Source organism: Lithobates pipiens, unplaced genomic scaffold (genome assembly GCF_037356315.1).
Source record: "Lithobates pipiens isolate NorthernLeopardFrog02 unplaced genomic scaffold, aLitPip1_a1.2 Scaffold_35, whole genome shotgun sequence".
NCBI classification, from domain to species: Eukaryota; Metazoa; Chordata; class Amphibia; order Anura; family Ranidae; genus Lithobates; species Lithobates pipiens.
In genome coordinates, this window is record NW_027507811.1 from 16,787,670 (window position 1) to 16,811,866 (window position 24,197).

The 24,197-nt window shown below is 44.7% G+C and overlaps 2 protein-coding genes across 2 annotated transcripts in view; one reads left to right on the top strand and one right to left on the bottom strand.

Annotated features, from left to right (window-relative positions):
- LOC143956102 (uncharacterized) overlaps positions 1 to 16,482 on the bottom strand; it is a 65,036-nt gene extending 48,554 nt beyond the window's left edge. The window contains 5 exon segments of the mRNA XM_077466238.1: positions 12,494 to 13,540; positions 15,237 to 15,378; positions 15,518 to 15,615; positions 15,732 to 15,812; positions 16,402 to 16,482. Coding sequence (XP_077322364.1) covers positions 12,494 to 13,540; positions 15,237 to 15,378; positions 15,518 to 15,615; positions 15,732 to 15,765 — 1,321 coding nt within the window. The 5' untranslated portion in view covers positions 15,766 to 15,812; positions 16,402 to 16,482.
- The window catches only part of LOC143955530 (uncharacterized), a 234,985-nt gene that overhangs the window by 117,864 nt on the left and 92,924 nt on the right, over positions 1 to 24,197 (top strand). The gene's annotated exons all lie outside the window — the stretch shown is intronic.

Here is a 24,197-nt window from a genome sequence, read left to right on the forward strand (position 1 = left end):
GGAGTGATCTGACGGAGACACTATTCCTATCCTTGTTTCAGAGACTTCTTCTAACAGCCTATGGTCTACCAATATGTAGTCCAGCCTGGAGTGCGTCCCGTGTACGGGGGAAAAAAAAGTATAATCTTTTATTTTTTCATGTTGAATCCTCCAAGCATCCATCATTTGATGTTGTTTCAGGCGGTGTTTGATTATTTTCAGAGTCCTCTCATTCGTCCCCCTCGCACGGGACGTGCTATCCATGGCTGGATCCATCCAAAAATTTAAATCCCCTGCCAAAATTACATCCCCTGATTTAAAGTCTGCTAATCTCCGTAATATTTGTTTCAAGTATCCTACTGGGTTTTTATTTGGACAATATACATTTGCCAGAGTAAACACCCTATTCCCTAGTTCTCCCTTAAGGAACAAATATCGGCCCTCAGGGTCAGTCAGCCTATCGAGCAGAGTGAATCTTGTATGTTTCTCAAATCCAATCGCCACTCCCTTAGCCCTCCTTATTGGGGAGTCCCCATAGAACCAGATCGGGAAACTATCTGAATATAAATTGATGTTCGAATCCTGGGTTAAATGGGTCTCCTGCAAAAATACCACTTCTGCTCTGTATTGCTGCAGTTCCTTTAAGACTTTAAACCTTTTGTTAGAAGAATTTAATCCTTTTACATTGTATGACAAAAATTTTACCTCAGTCATCCAAAATTGTCTGATGACATGCTTAATCTGTACTTTTTTACCCTACCCATAATTTTCCCTTTTCTTTCTTTCCCCCCCTCTGCAAGGCATTTCTTTTCCCACCTATCCCCCCTCCCCCCCCATCCCTCCTCCCCCCCCTCCCCTTCCTCTGGCCCAATCCTGGCCTTTACTTGACATTGGGGGGCACAGCTCCCCTCTGCCAACAATACCTACTAGGGTGTGACTCCAACTGCGACCCTCCACTTCTGTACCCCTTCTCCCCCTACCCCTTGGGAAAAGGGTTCACCCTTTACAGACAAGGAGTGGTGGAGCCCGGATCCGCCCATCCAATCCTTCCTCTTGTCAATCACAAAAAGAAACCCCGCAAAAGAAAAAAAAAAAACAAATAAAAGGAAGAAAAATTCAAACCAGAACCAAAGCAAAAACAACTATCACCCTCCTCCCCTCCTTGTTAAACAGAGTCCCTTGACATTAAGTTTCACGTGGATCTCGAGGGATCTTGGGAGGTGAAATTCCCAGTTTGTTACAAAAGTCCTCTAGTTCATCTAGGAACTTTAGCTTGATAGTCCTTCCCTCTCTCTGAACTAACAGGGCAGTCGGAAACCCCCAGCTGTATCTTATGTTTGCACTTCTCAATTGTTCCAATAGGGGTTTTAATTGTCTTCTCCGTGCCAGGGTCCCTGCAGAGAGGTCTGTAAAAACTTGCAGTGTTGTCCCCTCATATTGTATTGAAGACAGTCCTCTTAGTCTACTCCATATCTTGGCTTTATCCTCATAGAGTAGAGTACCTCTTCCCTTAGTCCTGGAGGTTTCCTCACTCTGTGTGCACGATCTATCTTTAATTCTTCACCTTCCTCTCTTCCTAATATAGGGTTAAATATTTTCCCCATTTTTGCTCCTAGGTCTTCTCCCTGTTGTTCTGGCAGGGCTCTAACCCTAAGGTTTTGACGTCGGCTTTGGTTCTCTTGTTCCTCCATTCTATATAAGACATCCCTGTGAGCCTCTTGCATCTTTGATTGCAATTTTAGCTCAAGCATTTCCTGGGCCTGTTTACCCGTTAGTTCCTCTGTTTTCTAGTTCCTCTTTTTCTTCTATCCTCCTTAACAGGTGTCCCATATCCGCCCTTACAGTTGAAATCTCCGCCTTAATTGTATGTTCCAATTTCATAAACATTTCCTGTATTTCACCTTTTGTTGGTATTTGGGAGGTATCCCTCTGCTCCTTTCTTTTGCCTTCCATATCTGAATCCATCTCCTCACCGGAGGTGTCTCCCTGTGTCCCAGCTGATTTTCCTGCCTCCTTCCTCTTCTCTCGTATGCCCTGCTGTTTTTTTTCTATGCCAGGACTTTTTTGGCTTGTTTCTTTAACCACTTGCCGCCCGCCCTATTACAAATTGACGGCGGCAAAGTGGTTTCATAATCCTAACCGGACGTCATATGACGTGATTAGGATTATGAGCCGCTGCGCGCCCCCGGGGGCGCGCATCGCGGCGATCGTTGTTGCGGGGTGTCAGTCTGACACCCGGCAACTACGATCTCGGTAAAGAGTCTCCGACGGAGACTCTTTACCATGTGATCAGCCGTGTCGAATCACGGCTGATCACAGTGTAAATGGGAAGAGCCGGTGATCGGCTTTTCCTCACTCACGTCTGTCAGACGCGAGTAGAGGAGAGCCGATCGGCTGCTCCTCTGACAGGGGGGGTCTGTGCTGATCGATTATCAGCACAGCCCCCCCGAGGATGCCCACACTGGACCACCAGGGACACCACTAGACCACCAGGGAAAAGGTAATAAAAATCCATAATCCTCCCTAGACCACCAGGGTGCCAGTCAGCACAATGGGTGCCAATCAGTGCCCATAATGGATGCCAATCAGTGGCCACAATGGGCATCACTGATTGGCATGCATTATTGTTTGGCACTGATTGGCATCCATTACTATAACACCGATGCCGCCTATGAGTGCCCACCTGTGCCGCCTATGAGTGCCCACCTGTGCCGCCTGAGTGCCCACCTGTGCCGCCTATGAGTGCCCACCTGTGCCGCCTATCTATGCCCACCTGTGCCGCCTATCCATGCCCACCTGTGCCGCCTATCCATGCCCACCTGTGCCGCCTATCCATGCCCATCCGTGCCGCCCATCTGTGCCAGCTATCAGTGCCAATTTGTGCCACCTATCAGTGTCCGTCCGTGTCGCCCATCCGTGTCGCCCATCTGTGTCGCCCATCAGTGCCACTTCATTGGTGCCACATTGGTGCCCATCAGTGCCACCTTATCAGTGCCCATCAGTGTAGCCCCATCAGTGCCCATCAGTGAAGGAGAAAACGTACTTATTTAGAAAGTTTTGAAACTGAAACAAAAAAAAACATTTTTTTTTTCAAAATTTTCGGTATTTTTTTATTTGTAGCGCAAAAAATAAAAACCGTAGAGGTGATCAAATACCACCAAAAGAAAGCTCTATTTGTGGGAAAAAAATGATAAAAATTTCATTTGGGTACAGTGTAGCATGACGGCGCAATTGTCATTCAAAGTGCGACAGCGCTGAAAGCTCAAAATTGGTCTGGGCAGGAAGGTGTGTAAGTGCCCTGTATTGAAGTGGTTAAGGTACTTCTGGATCGTACTTGTATTTAAACTCTCTTTAGGGGCTTTGGGGTCATTAGCTTTTGGGTTTCTTCCCCTCATATTGTCCCTCTTTATCTTTCTCCTCCCCAGGATTCCCCTTTCACTTAATGGTAACTGAGATATAAAAAGCAGGGATAGGGAAAACGTACTAGGAGAAGAAAAAAAGAGAGAAGGAGAAGATACTCCCCTCCTTTATACCCGCCGTTAACCTGTATAGGTATCGAAAAAAAAAAGTCTGAAACTTTTCTTCAGGGATCTCTTCACTGATGGTCTACCGGTGATGCGCTCTGATCACAAAAAGAAGAAACCACCTGTTCTTCTCCGTGACCTAAAGTATATCCCTTATGTGTCCATGCCTTGGCTATAGGGGCCAGGAATATATCAGAGAAGAAAAAAAAAAAGAGAAAAAAAAAAACCCTTTTTCTTTTATCACACTGATGTACTCCCCAAATGGAGAGATATGGAGAGACTGGATAAATATTCAAAAGACCAGAGGTACTATCTTCTTATACAGAGAATTATTCAGCACTATATTTGATACCTTCGGTCCCAGCTTCAATAAGGAAACACAAATGCAACTCATTGTCAATATCATCCTCGGCTTCTCATCCCGTTCTATCTTTAGGCATAGAATCTGGGCTGCACCGGCCTTAAGCACAGGAGAAACACAGTAGAAAGACCCGGGGGCTCCGTTCACTCCAACGAGATCCTCAGCTCCGTCTGCCGGCGGTGACCTCTGAGTCTCGCTGGGGGGGGGGGGGGGGGTACTCAGACTCGTACGTGCGGGCGTTCCATTGCAGGCAAAGGGGTTGATGCAGGCTTCATTACGGGGCGCTGCGCTCTCTCACCGCGCTCAGCTCCGATCGGTACGGCGGGTCCTCCTCCATCCGCTCGCGTGGAATCCGCAGTCAGGCCCCTCCCCTCTCACGTGCGCCGCATGACGTCCCCCTGTCATGCTTTTTTTCTAATACAAGGGATGTTTACATTCCTTTGTAATAGGAATAAAAGTGACACATTTTTCCTTTTTTTAAAGAACAGTGTAAAAATAAAAAATAAAAAGGTAAAATAAATAAGAAAAAATAAATTTAAATGCACCCAGCCTGGCTGAGCTTGTGTGCAGAAGCGAACGCATACGTGAGTAGCGACCGCATATAAAAACAGTGTTCAAACCACACATATGAGGTATCGCAGCGAGCAGTAGAGCGAGAACAATAATTCTAGCCCTAGTCCAGGGATCTGCAATTAGCAGACCTCCAGCTGTTGCACAACTACAAGTCCCATCATGCCTCTGCCTTTGGGTGTCATGCTTGTGGCTGTCAGAGTCTTGCTATGCCTCATGGGATTTGTAGTTCTGTAACAGCTGGAGGTCCGCTAATTGCATAACCCTGCCCTAGACCTCCTCTGTAACGCAAAACATGCAACCTGTAGAATTTTTTAACCGTCGCCTATGGAGATTTTTGAGGGTAAAAGTTTGTCGCCATTCCACGAGCGGGCGCAACTTTGAAGCGTGACAAGCTGGGTATCAATTTACCCGGCGTAACATTATCTTTCACATTATAAAAAAATAAAATTGGGATAACTTTACTGTTGTCTTATTTTTTCCATTAAATAAAAGTGTATTTTTCCCCCCCAAAAAAAAGTGCGCTTGTAAGACCGCTGCGCAAATACGGTGTGACAGAAAGTATTGCAACGACCGCCATTTTATTCTCTAGGGTGTTAGAAAAATAAATGTATAATGTTTGGGGGGTTCTAAGTAATTTTCAAGCAAAAAAACCTTTTAACTTGTAAACAACAAATTTTAGAAAGAGGCTCGGTCCTTAAAGTGGGGTACCCCCTAAAAAAAAAAAAAATTAAAAGTCAGCAGCTACGAATACTGCAGCTGCTGGCTTTTAATAATCCGACACTTACCTGTCCCAGGGTCCAGCGATGCGGGGGAACGAAGCCCCCCCCTCGTTCCCCGCGGCGCCGTCATGCGTACTGTGGGCACCCGGCTGTGGCTTCACAGACGGGCACCCGCTGCGCATGCGCGAGCGCCGCAGGGCGACGTACAGTCACCTGGGACGCGTGACAGGTCCCAGGTGAATGTGCGGCGCGAGGGGAAGTGATGTCACCAGCCCGGGCAAGGAAGAAGGCAGACTACGAGGGACCCCCTATCAACAGGTATTTAGAGGTGAGTAAAAATTTTTTTTTTTTTTGCCAATTATTATTTTATTTTATTTTTTACGAATTTTAAGCAACTTTTAATTTTTTGGTGGCAACACCACTTTAAATGGTTAAGGAGGAAGAGGAGATATGAAGATTTACCCTCCCCCTCTCTCCCTTGTGTGCCTTTGTCCTTTAAATAAAGCTTCAGGCCTGTGATCTCTTTCTCCTCCCCTATCCCTCTTCCCTACCCCCCATCACACCCATTGCCTATTGAACTGTATGGTACCATGTTTTGCATGCTTTGACCTCAGTATCAGTAATATATCTGGGGAATGATTTCGGGGTAAGCGGCGTCATGCATGATGTGATGTTTCGGGGTATTTGGACTCCGCACGACACGTTAGGCATCACCCCGCAGAGTACATGTATTTATTGTATGATTGGAACTCTATTGTTATGTAGTGTTAATAAATCGTGTATAATAATAGTGTATATATGCGCCGCGTCGCAGTACAGGATGGAATATACCCCGACCAAGTATTTGTTTGTTTTTTTGTATATTTTATTATGCAAAATAAAAGTACACCTTTTCAACCAACAAAAAAAAATAAAAAACCCGTAGTTTGTGATCGGGAGAAGACTGCCAGAACCCAACAAGAGGATTCCTTCAGGATGGTAAGCAGAGGATTGGTAAATACGTTCCTCATAATTACCGATCCTTGGCTTGTCCCGAACGAACACAGTAGCATTAAATGCTGAGCCCGGCTGTTTCCATTCACAACGGAGGAGATGGGAAACATGAATGACACATTTACTATCTTTTCTGTATGTGAATGAATAGGAAGTGTTCTGTACAGAGAACTTCCTGTTCAGAATTCGTGAGTGTAGCTGCGGCCGCAGAGGGAGAGGATATTGAGGTCTCCGCATCCCCCCGCCCACCCCCACCCCCACACATTACACGCATTGTGCTAAAACACATTACGTGTGTCGATACACTGCACGGATGTATATGGATTATAAACCAGAGGTTCTGGATGGACAGTTGGATAAATGGTTCTATATTTAGGATGTATCCGGTCTATAAACCAGAGGCTCTGGATGGACAGTTGGATAAATGGTTCTATATTTAGGATGTATCCGGTCTATAAACCAGAGGCTCTGGATGGACAGTTGGATAAATGGTTCTATATTTAGGATGGATCCGGTCTATAAACCAGAGGCTCTGGATGGACAGTTGGATAAATGGTTCTATATTTAGGATGTATACTGTCTATAAACCAGAGGCTCTGGATGGACAGTTGGATAAATGGTTCTATATTTAGAATGTATCTGGTCTATAAACCAGAGGTTCTGGATGGACAGTTGGATAAAAGGTTCTATATTTAGGATGTATCTGGTCTATAAACCAGAGGCACTGGATGGACAGTTGGATAAATGGTTCTATATTTAGGATGTATCCGGTCTATAAACCAGAGGCTCTGGATGGACAGTTGGATAAATGGTTCTATATTTAGGATGTATCCGGTCTATAAACCAGAGGCTCTGGATGGACAGTTGGATAAATGGTTCTATATTTAGGATGTATCCGGTCTATAAACCAGAGGCTCTGGATGGAGAGTTGGATAAATGGTTCTATATTTAGAAAGCATGTTGAGTATCAACCATAGCAGACATCACAGTGACTATGGAGGAAGAGGACGGACATGACGGGGGGGTTACTGGGTGTAAATGTAAAATAAGATCTTATTACCTCCTCTGCTGCCGGTTTCAGAAATGTCTCCTCTGTACTTCCTCCCGACTCACCTGGAACTTCCTGTCTGGACCTGACATCACTTTCTTTCCTTGCATTCCACTAACAATAAGTCAGAAACTGGGTCCTGAGAAGAGTGTGTGGGCCGCTCCGGCTCGAGAGGGAGGGGGTATTTAGTGCATCCGCAGAGTGCTGACCAGGGGATGGAGGCCATCATGGCTCCTGCAGAGGTTCAAGGAAGGAAGGATAACCCCTAGAAGTCACACATCTATGGTGTCCTACTGCAGTGAATGGAGTGGCAACCTCAGCTTGGACTTTGACCATGCCACGCCCCCAAATGTGTTTCACTCCGCCCCCCCCCCCCGGAGCTTAGTCATGGGCATCTGACATCACTTTCTTTCCTTGCGTTCCAGTAACGATAAGCCAGACACCTTTGTGGGTAACAAAGAAAAATTGCATCCTTTGTTTGGAAAATTGGAGTACTTCCACGTGGTGCATTCTTCCTTCCCTGCATGTATTATTTTACTGGTATGTCATACAGTGCCTTGAAAAAGTATTCATACCCCTTGACATTTTCCACATTTTGTTTATTTTATTGGGACTTTATGTGATAAACCAACAAAAAGTGGCCCACCCTCCTGAACCGTACCAGGCCGCATGCCCTCAACATGGGTGGGTGGGTGCTTTGGGGAAGGGGGGGGAGCCCTGCGCCCCCCATCTCAAAGCACCTTGTCCCCATGTTGATGAGGACAAGGGTCTCTTCCCAACAACCCTGGCTGTTGGTTGTCGGGGTCTACGGGCGGGGAGCTTATCGGAATCTAGAAGCCCCCTCTAACAAGGGGGCCCCCAGATCCCAGCCTCCCACCCTATGTGAATAAGTATGGGGTACATTGTACCCCTACCCATTCACCTAAAAAAAAAAAAATGGCAAAAATAAAACACAGTACACATGTTTTTAAAGTAATTAAGCCAGCTCTGTTGTCTCTTTCGATCTCTTCCTCCTCTGACGTCTTCTGCCTCTGCCGGTTCTTCTCCCCTCTCCGGGTCTTGTCCGCTCTCTCTCCTGTTCTTCTCCCTGTATCTTCTGCCTCTGCTGGGTCTTCTCCCCTCTCGTGGTCTTCTCCGCTCTCTCTCTCCCCCGTTCTTCTCCCTCTATCTTCTGCCTCTGCTGGGTCTTCTCCCCTCTCGTGGTCTTCTCCACTCTCTCTCTCCCCCGTTCTTCTCCCTCTATCTTCTGCCTCTGCTGGGTCTTCTCCGCTCTCTCTCCTGTTCTTCTCCCTGTATCTTCTGCCTCTGCTGGGTCTTCTCCCCTCTTGGGGTCTTCTCCGCTCTCTCTCCCCCGTTCTTCTCCCTCTATCTTCTGCCTCTGCTGGGTCTTCTCCGCTCTCTCTCCTGTTCTTCTCCCTGTATGTTCTGCCTCTGCTGGGTCTTCTCCCCTCTTGGGGGCCTTCTCCGCTCTCTCTCTCCCCCGTTCTTCTCCCTCTATCTTCTGCCTCTGCTGGGTCTTCTCCGCTCTCTCTCCTGTTCTTCTCCCTGTATCTTCTGCCTCTGCTGGGTCTTCTCCCCTCTCGTGGTCTTCTCCGCTCTCTCTCTCCCCCGTTCTTCTCCCTCTATCTTCTGCCTCTGCTGGGTCTTCTCCCCTCTCGGGGTCTTCTCCACTCTCTCTCTCGCCCATTCTTCTCCCTGTATCTTCTGCCTCTGCTGGGTCTTCTCCGCCATCTTCTTGCTTTTTTTCTGGGTCTTCTCCACTGTCGTCTCCCTCTGTTCTTCCGATGTTGACTCAACTCTCTCTCTCTCTCGCTCTAAAGTCGGGTGCGCGGTGTGCTACTACTTATATTAGCATGGGGCAGGGTCACCGTGTGACGTCACCCGGAGGCCCCACCCCTTATGATGTCACTGACTGGGGCATGATGGGTGGTGACGCCATAAGGGGTGGGCCTCTGGTGACTCCACCCCATGCCAATATAAGTAGTGGTACACCACGCACCCAGCATTAGAGAGGGAGAGAGCGTTGAGTCAACATCCGCAGAAGAACAAAGGGAGAAGACAGCGGAGAAGACCCAACAAAAGAGCGAGAAGATATCGGAGGAGACCCAGCAGAGGCAGAAGACAGCAGACAGAGGGAGAAGAACCAGAGAGAGAGCGGAGAGCCGGACCGACTTGTGTTGGACCAGTTAAGACGGCTCCCATAGGGAAACATTGATTTTCACACGTCATGAGCTCCCACTGTTAGAGCATTTGTCGTACCAGTGTGAACCCTGCCTAATACCCCTAACTAAAATTTAGTGGAACCAATTGCCTTCAGAAGTCACCTAATTAGTAAATAGAGACCACCTGTGTGTAATTTAATCTCAGTATAAATACAGCTGTTCTGTGAAGCCCTCAGAGGTTTGTTAAAGAAACTTAATGAACAAACAGCATCATGAAGGCCAAGGAACACACCAGACAGTTCAGGGATAAAGTTGTGGAGAAGGATAAAGCAGAGTTAGGTTATAAAATTATCTCTCAAGCTTTGAACATATCACAGAGCTCTGTTCAATCCATCATCGTAAAATGGAAAGAGTATGGCGCAACTGCCAACCTACCAAGACATGGCCATCCACCTAAACTGACCGGCCGGGCAAGGATAGCATTCATCAGAGAAGCAGCCAAGAGGTCCATGGTAACTCTGGAGGATCTGCAGAGATCCACAGCTCAGGAGGGAGAATCTGTCCACAGGACAACTATTAGTCGTCTCTCCACAAATCTGCCCTTTATGGAAGAGTGACAAGAAGAAAGCCATGCACATCGTTGTTGCGTCCTGGGAGTTTTTTCAGCCGGATGCCACCATGTTTCTTGTGAATTGCTGAACTATAAGATTACCACTGCAGCTCTGGAAGATTTACCCCCCCCTTAATAACCAGGCATTTTTTTTGCAATACGGCACTGCGTTACTATAACTAAGGATTGCGCGGTCGTGCGACGTGGCACGCAAACAAACTGGATGTCCGTTTTTCCCCACAAATAGAGCTTTCTTTTGGTGCCATTTGATCACATCTGCAGATTTTATTTTTGCACTATAGACAAAAAAGAAAAAGTGACAATTTTGAAGAAAAAATAAAAATACCTTTATGTTTTACTTTCTGCTATAAAACATATTAAATAATAAAAAATAAAAATAAAATCTAATATATTCATCAATTTAGGCCAGCCTTTCTCAACCTTTTCAACCCAGAGGAACCCTTGAAATAGTTCTCCGGTCTCGGGGAACCCCTGCTAAATATTAGAAATCTACAACTCATGATACATTAGTGTGATGGTCAGTGGGAAGAACAGTCCTTACACTTGTGGTCATTGGGAAGAATTACCTCCTTATAGATAGCTAATAAGATCAGTGTTGTCAGTGGGAACTTATCTGAGAGGCAGAAATGGCCCAATGCTGAAGGAACCTCTACAACCTCTGGAGCAGGGGCCTCAAACTGGTTGCCCTCCAGATGTTGCGAAACTACAAGTCCCATCATGCCATTGCCTTTGGGAGTCTTGCTCTTAACTGTCAGCCTTGCAATGCCTCATGGGACTTGTAGTTTTTCAACAGCTGGAGGGCCACCAGTTTGAGACCTCTGCTCTGGAGGAACCCCTACAACCTCTGGAGGAACCCTGGTTGAGAATCACTGATTTAGGCCAATATGTATTCTGCTACATATATTTGGTAAACAAAAATCCCAATAAGCGTATATTGATTGGTTCGCTGAAGTGGAATGGACTCACTGCTATGCGCTACCATGGAGCTAAGAAACGCCTCAATGTCGCAGTGTGAACCTACCTCGGAGCTCGGTTGCTGGACACAATCTTTGGTTGTGAAGTTTGTGGACGGGGGTGTTGGAAGGGTCAAAGAAACAAAACAAGATACGCAGTCACATGTGTCGGTTTAAAAAAAACTTTTAGATACAGTTTGGGGAGTGCGGTTTGGATTTATTTGTATATAACCGTTCAATGTAGGATCACGTCCCAGTGACGTCAATGCAGGAACGCGTCCCAGTGAGTGACACGAATGCAGGATCGCGTCCCAGTGACGTCAGTGCAGGAATGAATCCCAGTGACACGAATGCAGGATCGCGTCCCAGTGACACGAATGCAGGATCGCGTCCCAGTGACACGAATGCAGGATCGCGCTCCAGTGACACGAATGCAGGATCGCGCCCCAGTGACACGAATGCAGGATCGCGCCCCAGTGACACAAATGCAGGAACGCGTTCCCAGTGACACAAATGCAGGAACGCGTTCCCAGTGACACAAATGCAGGAACGCGTTCCCAGTGACACAAATGCAAAAACGTCCCAGTGACGTCAGTGCAGGATCGCGTCCCTGTGATATGAATCCAAAAACGTCCCTGTGATGTCAGTGCAGGATCGCGTCCCTGTGATATGAATCCAAAAACGTCCCTGTGATGTCAGTGCAGGAACGCGTCCCTGTGACGTCAGTGGAGGAACGCGTCCGTGATATGAATGCAAAAACGTCCCTGCGACATCAATGCAAGATCTCATATCTGACATCAATGCAGGATCACGTCCCTGTGATATGAATGCAAAAACATCCCTGCGAAGTCAATGCAGGATCACGTCTCGTTGACGTCACTGCAAAAAAATCACGTCCCAGTGACTTCAATGCAAAAAAATCAGCCACATCAATTACATTCATTTCGGTTTACAGCCAAGCGCATCCTGAGGTTTTGGATTCGGTCCAGAATTTCCATTTCGGTGCACCACCAGTACGAACTGGTGCTACCAACCAAAACATTCATTGGTGAAAAACCAAACTCCGATTGGCTGCTGTAGGTTTCTGCATTTTGTTAGGTTTATCAACAAGATCGGCAGGCGTGTGTTTTCTACGTCTAACTTTTACCAGTTTTAAGAAGTTTCCCACACTCCAATTATATATATATATATATATATATATATATATATATATATATATATATATATATAAAAATAAAAATAAAAAAAATAAAAAAAAGAAGAAGAGACTTTCATAATTAGGTCTTCCCCATTTAATAAAATGTCCATCCTTAGCAGTACTTTTCCCGCACTTTGAACATAAACACTCACATGTGTGACTTCCCTGATGTGTAACAAGTCTCGCTTCCTCCTTTTTTACGCATTCCAAACATGACAAAAGGACCAGAAAATTTCAAATGTCTAAAAGGGTACAAAAAACAAAACAAAAAAGGTGTCGTCTATTCTTTAAGAAGATCACTTTCCGAGTGCAACATTTCCCGCACTTTGAACGTGAAAAAATGGTCACTCACCCATGTGAATTCTCTGGTGTTTACTCAGGTGTTGTTTTATAGTGAAACATTTCCCGCACTCTAAGCATGAGAAAGGACGCTCGCCCGTGTGAATTCTCTGGTGCACATTAAGTTTTCCTTTCTCTCTGAAACATTTCCCGCACTCGGAACATGCATAAGGACGCTCGCCAGTGTGAATTCTCTGGTGCGTACGCAGGTTATCTCTCCCGCTGAAACTTTTTCCACACTCCGAACATACGAAAGGGCGCTCGCCGGTGTGAATTCTCTGGTGTGAAATACATTTTTCTTTCCGCACAAAACGTTTCCCGCACTCTGAACATGCAAAAGGATAATCACCCGCGTGCTTTCTCTGGTGATAAGTAAGACTGATTTTATGACTGAAAGATTTCCCGCACTCTGAACACGAAAAAGGACGCTCACCCGTGTGACTTCTCTGGTGGCAAAGAAGCTTGACTTTCCGAGAGAAACATTTGCCGCACTCGGGACATGGGAAAGGACGCTCTCTAGTGTGAACTATCAGATGTTTATGGAGGTCCCCTTTAAAGGTGAAACGTTTCCCGCACTCTGAACACGCGAAAGGACGCTCGCCGGTGTGAATTAACAGGTGTTTACGGAGGTCCCCTTTATAGATGAAACATTTCCCACACTCTGAACATGAGAAAGGACGCTCTCCAGTGTGGACTATCAGATGTCTGTGGAGGCCTGCTTTACTGGTGAAACATTTCCCGCACTCTGAACAGGAGAAAGGACGTTCTCCGGTGTGAACTGTTTGTTGTGTCAGAAGGTCTGCTTTCGGAGTAATACATTTCTTGGGATGAGATGTAGATTGATCTTCACTTAGATCTGAAGCCATAGTATGGGATGTATGAGAAGATCCCTCAGGTTTACGGGGATCCATCGATGTCTGTAAATGGCGAGATCTGTGATGTATATTTTGAGGAATGCGATTCACTCCTGGAGAATATTGTGAGATGCCTTTGTCTTCTCCATTATATTCCTGAGATAAAATAGGATGTCCCTTTGAGGTACTTCGGACATAGTGTCCATCTGTGGAGAGGAAATTATTTATTGCATGTATTCGGGAATTTTCTCTTATTTTGTATTCAGAAGTCATACAATGTTCTACCAGTCACAAATATCACATCCAAATATTAGTAACAACCAGAAGTATAAAATAAACCCAAAACAAACGTAGCACATGGTGTAACCGTGTTTATGTATTATTGATATTGTTATATTGAGGAATGGAGATGGACCTTTCATATGATGTACAGTATCTCCTCCTCATTTGTTGGGAACATGACGTTATATTGAGGAATGGAGATGGACCTTTCATATGGTGTACAGTATCTCCTCCTCATTTGTTGGGAACATGACGTTATATTGAGGAATGGAGATGGACCTTTCATATGGTGTACAGTATCTCCTCCTCATTTGTTGGGAACATGACATTATATTGAGGAATGGAGATGGACCTTTCATATGGTGTACAGTATCTCCTCCTCATTTGTTGGGAACATGACGTTATAATGAGGAATGGAGATGGACCTTTCATATGGTGTACAGTATCTCCTCCTCATTTGTTGGGAATATGACGTTATATTGAGGAATGGAGATGGACCTTTCATATGGTGTACAGTATCTCCTCCTCATTTGTTGGGAACATGACGTTATATTGAGGAATGGAGATGGACCTTTCATATGGAGTACAGTATCTCCTCCTCATTTGTTGGGAACATGACGTTATATTAAGGAATGGAGATGGACCTTTCATATGGTGTACAGTATCTCCTCCTCATTTGTTGGGAACATGACGTTATAATGAGGAATGGAGATGGACCTTTCATATGGAGTACAGTATCTCCTCCTCATTTGTTGGGAACATGACGTTATATTGAGGAATGGAGATGGACCTTTCATATGGAGTACAGTATCTCCTCCTCATTTGTTGGGAACATGACGTTATATTGAGGAATGGAGATGGACTTTTCATATGGTGTACAGTATCTCCTCCTCATTTGTTGGGAACATGACGTTATATTGAGGAATGGAGATGGACCTTTCATATGGTGTACAGTATCTCCTCCTCATTTGTTGGGAACATGACGTTATATTGAGGAATGGAGATGGACCTTTCATATGGTGTACAGTATCTCCTCCTCATTTGTTGGGAACATGACATTATATTGAGGAATGGAGATGGACCTTTCATATGGTGTACAGTATCTCCTCCTCATTTGTTGGGAACATGACATTATATTGAGGAATGGAGATGGACCTTTCATATGGTGGACAGTATCTCCTCCTCATTTGTTGGGAACATGACATTATATTGAGGAATGGAGATGGACCTTTCATATGGTGTACAGTATCTCCTCCTCATTTGTTGGGAACATGACGTTATATTGAGGAATGGAGATGGACCTTTCATACGGTGTACAGTATCTCCTCCTCATTTGTTGGGAACATTGGGTAGTGTGGCAAATAGGACTAGATAGAGATAGATAAAGACTAGATATGATGCTTTCATATAGTATGCAATCCATAAGGAGGTGGGGTTAGGTAAATCAATGTTCTTACTGTTAGTGGTTAAGGATCAACTGCTGCTTTGAATTTTATTTTTATTTTGGAAGAGTTTGACGGACATATAGTCTTTCTCAACCGATAAATCAATACATACCCTATGCTCATAGAAGTAGAATGAATATATAAGTGGTTTCTGCATTTAGTATTGATCACTTACGTATGCCAATGTAAAGGGAAGATTCCTCCTGTTTTCTTTCCATAATAATCGCCCCCTCTTCCACAGACTGCTGATCTCCAGTCACCAACATCTCCTCTTCTTCCTCTTTAACCACAAGTTTGAGGTCTTTTAATGCTTCACACTGAACCGCAAAGATGATGGAATACATTTGTAAAAAAATAAATAAATAAATAAAGACCTCAAGAAGCTACATAGTAGAATGTCATCTTAAAGTTTGTAATACAGTACATTGTTAGGTCTACATGATCAGTCCCACCTACCTGATGATGGTGGGGGATGGTGTGACCTTCCTGTGTGGGATCCCAGGAATACAGAGGACGGGGACATCTCTCTGGTGGGTTCCCATTACTGGATCCATCTGTAGGAAACACACACACTGACTGAATACATTGTTTCTATGTGTTTATCAGATGATGGGGGATCTAGTTGGAGCCTCCGTACTGCTCTCTCCTTTACAATAAAGTCTCCTCTTACCCGGTGATGTGAGGGGCGGCTGATTGTCCATCATGACGTCCTTGTAGAGATCCTTGTGTCCTTCTAAGTGCAATATAGTCTCTAAAAAGAAAAAGACACATTGCGATAAAAAATGTAAAACATATAATATAATAATATAATATAAATATAAAATATATATATATATAAATAAATGTGTATATAAATATTCCCCAGGGATCTCCTTATTTAACAACGATGACAGCCAACAACCCAAAGGCAATGTTACAGAAGATGGATAAATGGTTCTATATTTAGGATGTATCCGGTCTATAAACTAGAGGCTCTGGATGGACAGTTGGATAAATGGTTCTATATTTAGGATGTATCCGGTCTATAAACCAGAGGCTCTGGATGGACAGTTGGATAAATGGTTCTATATTTAGGATGTATCCGGTCTATAAACCAGAGGCTCTGGATGGACAGTTGGATAAATGGTTCTATATTTAGGATGTATCCGGTCTATAAACTAGAGGCTCTGGATGGACAGTTGGATAAATGGTTCTATATTTAGGATGTATCCGGTCTATAAACCAGAGGCTCTGGATGGACAGTTGGATAAATGGCTCTATATTTAGGATGTATCCGGTCTATAAACCAGAGGCTCTGGATGGACAGTTGGATAAATTGCTCTATAATTAGGATGTATTACCTCCTCTCGTGCCAGTTTCAGCAATGTCTCCTCTCTACTTCCTCGCATCTCACCTCTCACCCAGAAGTTCTTCTGTATATATTACATCACTTCCTGTTTGTACCATAGATTTCATCCTGTCTGAACATGAGATTACTTCCTGTCCCTGTTGTCACCAGAGAACAAGTTTGGTACCATCTAGTGGTGAATGTTAAAGCTGCAGCCTATGTTATTTTTTTGTGGCGCCTTCTTTCACGTATGAATCCAGATGACTGAGTTGCCTTGGCTCTCTCTCTTCTGTACATTTCCCATGGTCATGATGGAAGATGAAGGAATTCCAGATCAGATGCCAAAGAGTATGGGAGAGATTCATAAATTCAGCTGCAGGAATGTCCTTCGAGCATTCTTTGACCTTGGAAGTTAATGAAGGTTCTAGGTTTCCTACAAGATAGGTCTGGAAGAAGGCTTGAATTGCAATTCATTAACCACTTGGGCTCTGGAAGGTTTTACCCCTCTTTCATGACCAGAGCATTTTTTCTCCTTTGCTATTTAGCACTGCGCTACTTGGTAACTGGTAATTGGCGGTCATGCAATGCTGTACACCATGGGTCTTCAAACTATGGCCAACTACGGCCCTCCAGTTCTTCAGGAACTACAATTCCCACCATGCCTAGTCATGTCTGTGAATGTCAGAGTATTACAATGCCTCATGGGACGTGTAGTTCTTTTTATTATTATATAAACTAATATATATATAATATATATATATATATATATATATATATATATATATATATATATATATATATATATATATATATATATATATATATATCCAATTAAAAAATATTATAGAATTTTGAAAAAAAACTAATTATATTTTTTACTTTCCACTAATATATATATATATATATATATATGTATATATATATATATATATATATATATATATATATATATATATATATATATATATATATATATATATATATATATATATATATATATATATATATACAATTAAAAAATATTATAGAATTTTGAAAAAAAAAAAATAACTATATTTTTTACTTTCCACTATAATATATATGTCCAATTAAAAAAAAAATATTTTTTCATAAATGTAGGCCAAATTGTATTTTGCTACATGTCTTTGGTTAAAAAAAATCCCAATAATTGCTTTGTGCGTACGGTATAGTGTTTACAAACTATGGAATATACACTGGATTTTTTTTTTTTTTATACTAGTAATGTCAGTGACTTATAGTGGGACTGTGATAGTGCGGCGGACCAATCTGACACTAACTGACGCTTGGTGAGGGCACGGGCTGACACTGACATCTCCAATGATGCTAATACAGTGATCAATGCTAATACTATACACTGTCACTGTACTATTTTACACTGACACCTCCAATGACACTAATACAGTGATCAATGCTAATACTATACACTGTCACTGTACTATTTTCACTGGCTGGCAAGGGGTGAACATCCAGTGTCACTGTACTATTTTACACTGACATCTCCAATGATGCTAATACAGTGATCAATGCTAATACTATACACTGTTACTGTACTATTTTCACTAGCTGGCAAGGGGTGAACATCCAGTGTCACTGTACTATTTTACACTGACATCTCCAATGATGCTAATACAGTGATCAATGCTAATACTATAAACTGTCACTGTACTATTTTACACTGACATCTCCAATGATACTAATACAGTGATCAATGCTAATACTATACACTGTCACTGTACTATTTTCACTGGCTGGCAAGGGGTGAACATCCAGTGGCAATGAAGGGTTAACTGTGTGCCCAACAATGTTTACTGTATGTAGCATGTGCTGCTTTCACCAGGCCATGCGATTGTTTTAACTCCTTGCTTTTCAGGGAGAAAAACAAAACAAAAAAACAGTCGCCTCGCCGCTGTCCGTTCAGAGCCCTGTGTTCTTTGTAAACACGAGGGTCTCTACTGTCATTCGCTAAGCAGATCAGCATGTCCAGGCCTTAAGTCTTTGGCCAGGACCTGCTGATTGCACTGGATGACGTGTATGCACGTGATCCAGTGCACCGGGGCTGCTCAGCTGCAGTAAATCTGCAGTAGGTGGACCGCAAGTTGTTCCAAGTTGACGTTTCAGCCCTCTAACCCCCTTATAGTGCAGTTTCTAAGAGCATGGTTCTTAGATGACCAACATTTCTACAAAGGAACCCCGACCTTAGTCCTATCAGTCCTTTCTTTACCCATCTGAAACTTGGACAGTTAGGAACTTAACTCACAAGATAGCATTACTAACAGCTCTTAAACTCACCAGACATGTATCCGAACTCCATGCATCGGCAGCATCTAAACCTTACTGTATTCTCAATCCAGACAGAGTGGTCCCTAGACTGATGCTGCAGAGATCTAAAGAGGGATTATTCATTGTAGCTGTAGGGATCACGAACTGGAAATTGGCCTCATCAAGAACCATAGCTTCTAGGCTAGTGGGAATCATAAATAATGAGGGAACTTCATGGACCAGAGGAGGTATTGGCACACTCAATCAAAGGGATGGTGTTGTCATGGGCAACATTCTTCAAAGCTTCTGCCTGGAGGACCATCTGCAAAGCCCCGATGTGGTCTTCAAGGAGAACCTTTATCCAGGGTTCCCACCTCATCCCTTTAAACCCGACACACATAGCCCTTGTACTAGGGTTGCCACCTGTCCAGGATTCACCCGGACAGTTCGGGTTTGGAAGCATGCGTCCGGGTTTCAGACTGCCTGAAACCCGGACACATTATTCCGACTGGACCATGGCTTTCCAGCAGGGTTACTGGCTGCAGTTATCTAAGCTGAGAGTGTCTGTTACACCCTCTTTCACACTGCCTAAAGCCAACACTCCCCCCAAACACACACGCAGACAGGAGAGGAGAGAGGGCTTGATCTGTACCTCTTACTCTCTTAATTAGAAGTCCAGCAGCCTCAGATAGATCTGGATGAGAGGTGCTGACTGCCAAGGGGTGAGTGAGCTCACCATCCATCCCTGTCTGTGACTGAAGTCTCCCCCCTCTTCTCTCCTGCCACTGAGAGAGTACACTTAGGTAAATCAGGGTTCTCAGAGCACCTTTACATCAGAGTTCCCCTTTACACCAAAGGGCACAGCAAAGTCTTCTCCTTACATCAGAGTTCTTAGTGTTCCCCCTTAAATCAGGGTTCCCAGAGTCTCCAGAGTTATCCCTTACAGTGAAAGGGAACTCTGCAAATTCAGATGTAAAAGGGGAACTCTGTGGACTCTGATGTAAAGGGGAACTCTTGTTATTAATGTCATATGATTAGAAACGTTATTTAACCACTTGCCGCCCGCCCTATAACAAATAGACGGTGGCAAAGTGGTTGCATAATCCTGACCGGACGTCATATGACGTGATCAGGATTATGAGCCGCTGCGCGCCCCGCGGCGATCGTTGTTGCGGGGTGTGTCAGTCTGACACCCGGCAACTACGATCTCGGTAAAGAGTCTCCGACGGAGACTCTTTACCACGTGATCAGCCGTGTCCAATCACAGCTGATCACAGTGTAAATAGGAAAAGCCGGTGATCGGCTTTTCCTCACTCACGTCTGTCAGACGCGAGTAGAGGAGAGCCGATCGGCTGCTCCGTTGACAGGGGGGGTCTGTGCTGATCGATTATCAGCACAGCCCCCCCGAGGATGCCCACACTGGACCACCAGGGACGCCACCAGACCACCAGGGATGCCCAGGACAAGGTATGCCACCCTAGACCACCAGGGATTCCAGTCAGTGCCACAATGGATGCCAATCAGTGCCCATAATGGATGCCAATCAGTGCCCACAATGGGCATCACTGATTGGCATGCATTATTGATTGGCACTGATTGGCATCCATTAGTACAATATATTATAATACAATGCCACCTATCAGTTCCCATCTGTGCCGCCTATCAGTGCCCATCCATGCCACCTATCAGTGCCCATCCATGCCCACCTGTGCCGCCTACCCATGCCCACCTGTGCCGCCTACCCATGCCCACCTGTGCCGACTAACCCATGCCCACCTGTGCCACCTATCCATGCCCATCCATGCCAATCCGTGCCAGCTATCAGTGCCAATTTTTGCCACCTATCAGTGCCCATCCGTGTCGCCCATCAGTGCCGCCTATCAGTGCCACATATCGGTGTCCATCAATGCCACCTCATCAGTGCCACTTCATTGGTGCCACCTCATCAGTGCCTTTCAGTGCCGCCTTATCAGTGCCAATCAGTGAAGCCCCATCAGTGCCCATCAGTGAAGGAGAAAACTTACTTATTTACAAAGTTTTGAAACTGAAACAAAAAAAATATTTATTTTTTTCAAAATTTTTGGTATTTTTTTATTTGTTTAGCAAAAAATAAAAACCGTAGAGGTGATCAAATACCACCAAAAGAAATCTCTATTTGTGGGGAAAAAATGATAAAAATTTCATTTGTGTACAGTGTAGCGCGACCGCGCAATTGTCATTCAAAGTGCGACAGCGCTGAAAGCTCAAAATTGGTCTGGGCAGGAAGGTGTTTAAGTGCCCCCCGGTATTGAAGTGGTTAATAGCAAAATATATGTATAGTTTATACCAAAAAAAAAAAAAAAACGTGTGCGGATAAAGTGTTCATGTTTGACTTGAAGAAAAGGTGGCAACCCTACCTTGCACACACGGTCGGACATTCCGATAGAAAATGTCCAATCGGACCGTGTTGTCGCATAACCCGACCGTGTGTGGACTTCATCAGACTTTTTCCGTTGGAATGTCCGACCAACAAAGTTTGAGAGCCGGATATAACATTTTCCAACAACATGATTCCGATCGGACTTTGTCCGATCGTTTGTAGAGAATTCCGATCGGACAAAGTGCCACGCATGCTCAGATCAAATTCCTAGACCAGAGCTGTTGAGTACTAGCCTGAACGTAGTCCCGTCGTAACCAGGCTCGTCTTTAATATAGATTGGACCCTAGGCAAAAATTTTCTTGGGGCCCCCCCCCCCCAAGCAATTTACCTCTCCGCCTACTCTGAGACATACAATAAATAGCAGAAGTTTTCCGTATCAGATCAGGCAGCAATTCACCTCCTCACAGCAGGGGAGCATTATATATATAGGAATGCCACCTTTATTTACATACTGTATCAATGCCACCAGCCACAGCTATTTACTCAGTATTGTCACCACTATTTACATACGAATGCTGGTTATTTACATGTAAACACAGGGTCTGCAGGTGAGTCATCTGCACGCAACAATAGGGAAGAGCTGGGCAGCATTAGTACCAGCACTTCACACTGAGATATTGGGACACAGCACAGGAATAAAACTTCAAGGGACAAGGTTATTTAAACCTGGATAGTTGGCAAGTAAGAGGCAGCTGTTTTGGGCCCCACAACAATGACAGGGCCCAGGGCAGCTGCCCCTTTTGCCCTGCCTTAACCACTTCCCGACCAGCGCACGACGATGTACATCGACAGAATGGCACGGGCAGGCATATTGGCGTACAGGTACGTCCAATATTCAATGCCGCCCTGCCATCGGGAGCGCGCCTCATGCTAGGGGGGTCCCTCATAGTCTGCCTTCTTCCTGGCCCGGGCTGGTGACATCACTTTCCCTCGTGCGGCACATTCACCTGGGACCTGTCACGTGTCCCAGGTGACTGTACGGCGTATCACGGCGCCCTGCGACGCTCGTGCATGCGCAGTGGGTGCCCGTCTGTGAAGCCACAGCTGGGTGCCCACAGTACGCATGACTGCGCCGCGAGCGGAGCGGGGAACGAGGGGGGGGGGGCTTCGTTCCCCCGCATCGCTGGACCCTGGGACAGGTAAGTGTCCGATTATTAAAAGCCAGCAGCTGCAGTATTTGTAGCTGCTGACTTTTAATTATTTTTTATTTTTTTTAGGGGGTAACCCCACTTTAACCACTTCCCGACCAGCGCACGACGATGTACGTCGACAGAATGGCACGGGCAGGCATATTGGCGTACAGGTACATCCAATATTCAATGCCGCCCTGCCATCGGGAGCACGGCGCCGGCGGCGCGCTCCCGCGCTGGTCGGGACCCCCGTGAGTCCGGTCGCGGGACCCGCGGACTTGATCGCCGCGGGCATCCCCGCGATCGTCTCAGGGAGCGGCCGAATGGAGGAAATGCCGAGTAAACAACATTTCTCCATTCTGCCTAGCAACTAGTGATGCTGATCTGTGCTCCATGTGATTGGAGCAGAGATCAGTGTTCACTAAATTAAAGCCCAACCCCCCCACAGTTAGTAACACACCCCTAGGAACACTTAACCCCTACACTGCCACCCACTGGTTAACCCCTTCACTGCCAGTGTCATTTACACAGGAATCACTGCATTTATATAGCACTGATTACTGTATAAATGACAACGGTCCCAAAAATGTGTCAAAAATGTCCGATGGGTCCCCCCACAATGTCGCAGTCACAATAAAAAAATCGCTGATCGCCGCCATTACTAGTAAAAAAAAAATAATAAAAAATGATTAATAAAAATGCTATAAAACTATCCCCTATTTTGTAAACGCTACAACTTTTGCGCAAACCAATCAATAATCGCTTATTGCGATTTTTTTTACCAAAAATATGTAGAAAAATACGTATCGGCCTAAACTGAGGGAAAAAAATTTTTTTTATATATTTTTGGGGGATATTTATTATAACAAAAAGTAAAAAATAATGCGTTTTTTTCAAAATTGTCGCTCTATTTTTGTTTATAGCGCAAAAAATAAAAACCGCAGGGGCGATCAAATACCACCAAAAGAAAGCTCTATTTGTGGGGAAAAAGGGACGTCAATTTTGTTTGGGAGCCACGTCGCACGACCACGCAATTGTCAGTTAAAGCGACGCAGTGCCGAATCGCAAAAAGTGGTCTGGTCTTTGACCAGCAAAATGGTCCGGTCTGAAAGTGGTTAAAGACGGCCCTGACTCGTAACTAAATAACGTCATCACGTTTACGAACGATCGGATTTTCCGACAACTTTGTCCGACCGTGTGTATGCAACACCAGTTTCGCACAAAATCCGTCGTAAAAAAAAAAAATCAGGGACGGATTTTGTTGTCGGAATGTCCGACTGTGTGTACCAGGGCTTATGAATTACACAGGTTCTGAGGATAATTTAATGCAGATAAGGCACCAAGTGAGTTTAAGTACCACCTTAATCAGCCCCAGAACATGTGTAATTAATATGTGTTCGGTTTTAAAGGGATGAGGTGGCAACTCTACCTTTATCAACCTCAATCGTATTGATCCAGCTGTTCTTAGGGATCACGAAAGGGAAATTGGCCTCATCACGAACCATACCTTCTAGGCTACTGAAGCACATTAAGAAATCACAAATAATGAGGGAGCTTCACGGACCAGAGGAGGTACAGAGACACTCAACTAGAGAGATCGTTTTTTTTTGGATTTGCCTTTCGGAAATAACCTCCATTATGTCATGGGCAGCATTCTCTAATGGCGCATACACACAACCAGACTTTCTGGCAGACTAGGTCCGATGGAATCTGTCCGTCGGACAATCCGATCGTGTGTGTGTGTGGGCTAATCCGATTGTTTTTCATCTTAAAAATCTGATGGACCTAGAAATAGAACATGTTTCAAATCGGACTCAATTCCTATCGGGAAAACTGTTCGTCTGTATGCTGGTCCGACCGACCAAATATACGACACAAAGGGAAGCTATTGGCTACTGGCTATTGAACTTCCTTTTTTAGTCCCGTCTTACGTCATCACGTTCAAAACGAACGGACTTAGTCCATTCGTGTGTGACCAAG